Source organism: Zootoca vivipara, chromosome 3 (assembly GCF_965207765.1).
Source record: "Zootoca vivipara chromosome 3, rZooViv2.hap1.1, whole genome shotgun sequence".
Classification (NCBI taxonomy): Eukaryota; Metazoa; Chordata; class Lepidosauria; order Squamata; family Lacertidae; genus Zootoca; species Zootoca vivipara.
The window spans coordinates 17,760,777-17,767,451 of record NC_142586.1 but is presented as its reverse complement, the minus strand read 5'-3'; the positions used below and the strand labels follow the sequence as shown (position 1 = coordinate 17,767,451).

Genomic DNA, 6,675 nt, shown 5'->3' with positions numbered 1-6,675 from the left:
GAATGGGACGTCCCTATTTTTGTTGGAGATATGTTGGAGGGTATGAACTTCCTTGAATTCTGTTGAGTACTGATCTCAGTTGCAATTCTAAAGCCTTGGCCCAAACAATCTACATTAGCCTAAGGATACCTACACCTGTGATCATTTGTAGACCAGTTAGGGATAGACATGCTTAGCCCTCTAATATTAATCCCAGCCAATTCAGAGTTTTAGTTGGTGAGGATAATAATATAATAATAATTACTATATTATTTTTATGCCACCCAGACACTCTGGGTGTCTCCCAACCAAATGCTTAAAAATCAATAAAACATCAAACATTATACAAGGCTGCCTTTAGATGTTTCCTAAAAGTCAAGGATCCTAATTCCTCAAATGTAATTCTCCACTCAGTTTAGTGGGAAAGGTCCTTTGGGATGCCTAATGCTATCATATTATCTGTAAAATATATCCAACCTTGTATGCAAAAGATACCCAGGTAAACGGGTGTGTCTGTAAGATGGCATATGAATGAACCAGGAAGCTCAGGGGACTGTTTTGCCCTTTCATGCCTTTTGCACACTTCTGCTGCCTGAACCAGCCCAGATGAGCCTGCCCACAGCTCTTGCAGAGAGGATCCAGGACTCTAACCTTTGGACCTTTTGTAATTTGCTCCGAACTTCTAAACCGTTTGGCTCAGCTGCTTTCCCACGGACTATTTAAAGGCAGGTCCAAGTGGGGACGCTCAGACTCTCTTTTGACGCTGGACTGGGAGAAGAAGGAGAGGAGAGGGCAGAGCAGAGCAGAGCAGCCACAGGGTCAACATGGGGCCCCCACAGCTCTGGCTGCTTCTGCTACTCAGCAGTGCTGCCTTGGCACGTAAGTAGCTTCTGCCTTTTAGCGTGGAGGTGGAGAGGAAAGGTCTTCCCTTTTGAAAACAGCCCCTAGATATTACATTTAATAGAGAAGTGGGGAATAGACTGTCATGGCCCGTTGCTCCCATAAGAGATGGTTATCTATTGATGAGACTGTGGATCTATGAAAATCTGATCTAGACATGCGCACTCTGCTGGTACATGCCTGGTTTATTCCACATACCAGGCACTGTGTGTTTTCTGCTTACTTAGCTTTTTACCCCTTTAAGGAGGAGGTTGAGGTTTTGTCAGCTGCATAGCTGCCAAGTTATCCCTTATTTTAAGGGATTTTCCCTTATGCTGAATAGGCTTCCTCGCGAGAAAAGGGAAAACTTGGCAGCTATGGTCAGCTGCCATGTGACAAGTTAGATGGCGTTTGGTAACAGAAATATATGTCTGTTGAAAGGCTCCTTTCTGCATTCTGCTGCTGTTTTGTTTTTATACCAGAGTCTCCAGTGTGGCTTATGATCAAAAAACGTAAATGGAAAGCAACATGTGTTGGTCCATTAAAAAAAAAATTCCCATAATTGGAAAATACCTTTATTTGAAACAACCAAAATGTCACCAAATAGTGAATGAGCTTTCCAAGTTCTACTGTTTAAAAATTAAACCTGCAGTGTTACTCACTATGTAAAGCATTTGCTGTAATATGAAGCTACCATCTTGTCCCAAGGACATCACTGAGGGAACAGTCCTATGCATGTTTTCAGGACCTGTTCCAGAATTAAACATGCATGGGACTGGGCCATCAGGCTGTTGCAATCCTAAACACATTTACCAAGGTGCAAGTCCCACTAGGATCAGAATAAACATGGAAAGGATTGGGCATCAGTCCTAATGAAGGTATTGCCCAACTGTTGTTTTTGGAGAGCTTTCCCCCTGAATGAACTAAAATTGCTACCTTTGCTTTTTAAAGTCCCATTTAAGTCAGTGGCTTCAGACAAATGGAACTGGGTTCAGGATCATAGGCTGGCATCCTGATCCCAAACACATTTTCTCCAGGTGAAACCTCTGTGGATTTCAGTTGACCTCAAAGTAAGGCTACGGTCCTATGACCAATCACCTGGGAATTTCAAACACACACAATGTACTCAATGGGGCTTACTTCTGAGTAGGATTGGTCTGTCAGCATGCTCCATATTGGGTTGAAAAAGTTGCTTCAGTAGTCCCATTGTTTGGAGCCAAACGGTGATGTTGCCGCCTCTGGGTTCAGTTTCCCTTTCTGCTTGGTGGACCTGCATTCTTCACAAAGTGGGACTGCATCTAATTCCTTTGCATTCTTCTTCGCCCACTAAAGAAAATAGCACTTTAGCAGGATCAGGTTCTCCACTAGGTTTGGTATGTTAAACTGATGCTCAGTGTAACTCAATGCTTTCTCTGGATCAACAATGTGGATTCATCAGCTATTTGATATGCATGTTACGCTACACAAATGGATCTTTTCAACATTTCAGACAGAGAAGCATATGGCAAATCACATACTCATACTCATAGCCAAACAGCCTTTGGAAAGGAAGCATATTTTAGCACCACTTACCCTTTCAAAGCAGATAGTTGTCTAAGCAGCTCGAGGCAGAATGTATATTTTGATGGAGAACAGTTATTGACCAGGACAATTTGCAATAAATTCGTTTACCAGCCATGCCTCTCTTGAAGGTCTGTATTTTTCAGACCGAAGCATTATCCCTCACCAGCACAATAAATTGTCTACTTGTCAGAAAAGACAAAAAGCAGTGTCAACACAGCTTTATCATTCAATCCACAAACCGCTTGAGTGACCATTTCTGCTCAAGTTGGTCAACAGCAATAAACAGCATGTTTACAAGACTGTATTTTGTTCCTCTGGTATATAATTGGAACTGAAGTTGTCCTTTGTTTTAATTTATTTTACAGAAGATGGGCCTGAAAATTCAAATCCAGGCTGTTCAAGTAAGCAATTTTTATCTGGTCTTTTATGCTCTTCTTTTCTTCCTGGTTTCTCAAAACTTCTGCTCAATGAATTCTTGGGCTTGGGCTTCATACGATGCACACAGATATATATATATATAGCAGAGTTCTGAGTGGCAAGCCGAGAAGACATCATCGTGCACTGCTAACTGGCTAGAACTGGCTAGAAAGGGATGACAGCAGTAGCTGCTGACCATTTACCTCCCCGAAGCAGTATTTCTAGCTTTAATTGGCGCTGGGGTTTTGGGGTCAGGAAGTGGGGAGGATGTCAAATATACACAAAATGCATAAATGTGTGTGATGTGCTTCAAAAATTGTAAAGATCAACAGCCTATTCAAAACATGAAAGGGGGGTCAACAGAGACTATTGAATCAGGCAGTTATTAGGTGGTTGTGGTTTCTATTTTGATTATGTATTTTGTGGTTTTATATTCTGATTTTATTCTGTGAACCGCCCTGAGAGCTGTGGGTATAGCGCGGTATATAAATTCAATAAAATCAATCACTACTTTTTCTTTGCTGGCTCTTATACCTGCCCAATATGTTATGAAGTGGGTTTGTGTGCGTGGAGGGGGAATTACATGCATGCCTATATGCCTTCCTGATCCCTTCCTCTAAAACATCACCAGCATGGTGCCTGCAGGCACACATATGATTATCCCTGAGGCTTTCTGTGGCTCTTGCAATGCCTCCTTCCACTGCTGAAGTTAGCTTGAAAGAAGCACTTTCCCAGAGCCTACAGAATAGGTTGTTCTGTGTTCTTGGTTGTGGCGAGTGTGTGGTATACCTACAACAGTTTCTCTGCTTTGCAAGTGGGCCCATGGGACTCCTGCTGTAAAACATGACCCCAAAATGATACCATTATATTACGGGATCCTCACTTGTGCAAAACTCTTTTGCACTTAGAAACTGTAAAGGAGAAATGTAGCTTCCAACATAGTTGTGAAAGGCAGCAGTTTTGGTTCTGACTTTTAAACATGGGTTCCCTTTGTCTTGCCTCACTTCTTGTTAGCCGACTTTTTATTTCTTCATGGTGGGGTGGGGGTTACAGGTGTGGATCTGAGAAATTATGTCTATATTATCCAAGAGATACAAGTGACTGAACTCTTTGTCTGCTTCTTCGCTAGTGTTAGCCCAAATATCTGAATGTACCAACGTGTTTTGGAGAATGTCTGAAATGTGATGTGTTTTTGGCATTCATATGTAAATTCCATCAATCCCAGACAACATTTCTGAACGCCTGAAAACTCAGTGAATGTTGGCAGCCTTCTTTTGACTGTCACCATTGCCTTGCAAATGTCCCAAATCACATGTGAATTCCAGACATTCCTTAAAATGTATATAATGTTTGCTGAAAAATAAAATATAGGACCGGGTAGCCTGAAAATGACAGGGTCAAGGGATCAGGAAGTGTTTATGAGCAACCTTTGTAAAGTACTTTGTTTGCCCTGAACTCCTTGGCTAGATACTTGATGTTCATTTTGAGGGTCAAAGTATCTGATGAGTTGGTGTTTTTCTTGCTGCCCCTTGATAAGCTTTCCTTTCCTAATATGGTGTTTTAGCACCGTCTGCAGACACTCATGACTTAGGCTGCAATCATAACCCCACTTACCTGGAAGTAGGCCCCCTGGAATCCAGTAGGCCCTACCGGGGTGAACTTTGGTAATCTTTCATAATATGACGCCCTGTGCTAGGCCAAAAATTGATGCCCCCAAATGGATCTTCTCAATTACGGATCTTCACAATTTTGTGTCCTCTGGGTTTGGTGCTCTGTGCGGGAGAGCTGTCCATACTCCCTAAACCTGGTGCTTGGACGAACTTCTGGATAGACGTAGTTAGGATTGCTGCCAAACTTACTTTTTCAACCCAGCTTAGAGAACAGTTATGCATTTTGCAGCATTTCTCAGTTTTATCTTGTTTTGTGTATATATCTTCATAAAAACAAAGTTTGTACAGGTGTATCTAAATTTAATAGTACATAGGAATTAGTAAAGTAAATACTAATTCTCTACTGGATAGCTCAGTAGAGCATAGGAAACAGTTGTCTTGGGTGGCGATCAACTATGTTTTACTCAGAGTAAGCCCACTGACATTAATGGACATGACTAAGTTAGGTCCATTGATTTTAATAGGTTTACTCTGAGTAAAATTTAGCTGAGCTTGTGTGAAATGTAGGGCTCATTTAGACTTTGTTCTGTGCTGTGCTTCCCAGTGTTTTCGAGCGGGGTTTTTTTTTGGGGGGGTGTGTGTTCTTGGTTCTTTCCCATGGGAAAGCACACGTATTACCACTGAATTGGAGCAGGCGCCAATCTGCAGAAACCTAATTGCCATGTGCTCCAATTCAGTGGTAATACACGGGTTTTCCCCAGGGAAAGTACTGGGACAAAACCCCCCACAAACACTCAGACATGGAGATTTAAAGCTCAGACTTATGCCTAGAAATGTGGCACAAAAGGCAGTCTGGATGAGCCAGCTAAGCAAGATCTATTGTCATCGTATATGAGTAAATGGACTTCTACAGGACTTTTGTTGTTTAGTCGTTTAGTCGTGTCCGACTCTTCGTGACCCCATGGACCATAGCACGCCAGGCACTCCTGTCTTGCACTGCCTCCCGCAGTTTGGTCAAACTCATGTTCGTAGCTTCGAGAACACTGTCCAACCATCTTGTCCTCTGTCGTCCCCTTCTCCTAGTGCCCTCAATCTTTCCCAACATCAGGGTCTTTTCCAAGGATTCTTCTTTTCTCATGAGGTGGCCAAAGTATTGGAGCCTCAGCTTCACGATCTGTCCTTCCAGGGAGCACTCAGGGCTGATTTCCTTAAGACTAGATATAGTTAAATGTCAGTTTGGTGGCTGAAATGCTAATACTTGATTGCTTTCACTTAATCATCCATATGTACCGTATGGTTTGTTGGCGGAGGCCTGGAACCAGAGATCCTCTTACTTAACAGCGGGCTGCAGAGTAATTGCAATGAGCAAAAAAATCTGTGCAGATGAACGGTTGGAGCTGTTAGCACTGATCGCTTGTTGCAGAGAAAGGGATTGTCTGGAATGAGTTTTCCCCCAACAATTCAGCTGCACTTTTAGAACTCAGTCTGCTGACCATCTTTTCAATATTGTGTTCATGAAGCAAAAGTCCAGTGCTCACAGGTCCCGGGTGCAGTAGGTATCCTATTTTCGACCCATCCCTCGGGATCCATCCCTGAGGACCCCTGCTCATGTGAGACCACATTCAGGACCCCAGTTAACATGCAGGCGTCTGTATCTCTCTTGCTTGAAAATACTGGTTCTGTTTTGTATTATGCTAGCATGTTAACGAATTTAAACAACACACATCAGCAAATTCCAAAAGTTCAATAGGGAAAAAAAACAACAGTTACGTTTATTCACTCTAAAGGGATACCTTAACTTTGCTGTCCTTATCTCTTTATAACCATAATGAAATGGTGTTGAATTTTGTCAGGTTTCCATTTCTTGACTGATAGGGAAAGAAAGGTGCCCCGAAAGTTGTGAAGAGCACAGAACAGTGGTTTGAAATCTACAGTGGTACCTTGGTATAAGTACACAATTAGTTATGGAAGTCTGTACTTAACCTGAAGCGTACTTAACCTGAAGCAAACTTTCCCATTGAAAGTAATGGAAAGTGGATTAATCCGTTCCAGACGGGTCCGCGGAGTACTCAACCTGAAGCGTACTTATCCCGAAGTATGAGTGTAATTGGTTCTGGAAGTCCGTACTTAACCTGAAGTGAACTTAACCTGAAGTGAACTTTCCCATTGAAAGTAATGGAAAGTGGATTAATCCGTTTCAGACAGGTCCATGGAGTACTTAAACTGA

At 42.4% G+C, this 6,675-nt stretch overlaps 1 protein-coding gene across 1 annotated transcript in view; it reads left to right on the top strand.

Moving 5' to 3' along the window:
- Nucleotides 1-702: 702 nt before the first annotated feature.
- APOB (apolipoprotein B) overlaps nt 703-6,675 on the top strand; it is a 50,742-nt gene continuing 44,769 nt past the window's right edge. Inside the window, exons 1-2 of the mRNA XM_035109988.3 lie at nt 703-858; nt 2,787-2,822. Coding sequence (XP_034965879.3) covers nt 804-858; nt 2,787-2,822 — 91 coding nt within the window. The 5' untranslated portion in view covers nt 703-803. The remainder of the gene's footprint in view (nt 859-2,786; nt 2,823-6,675) is intronic.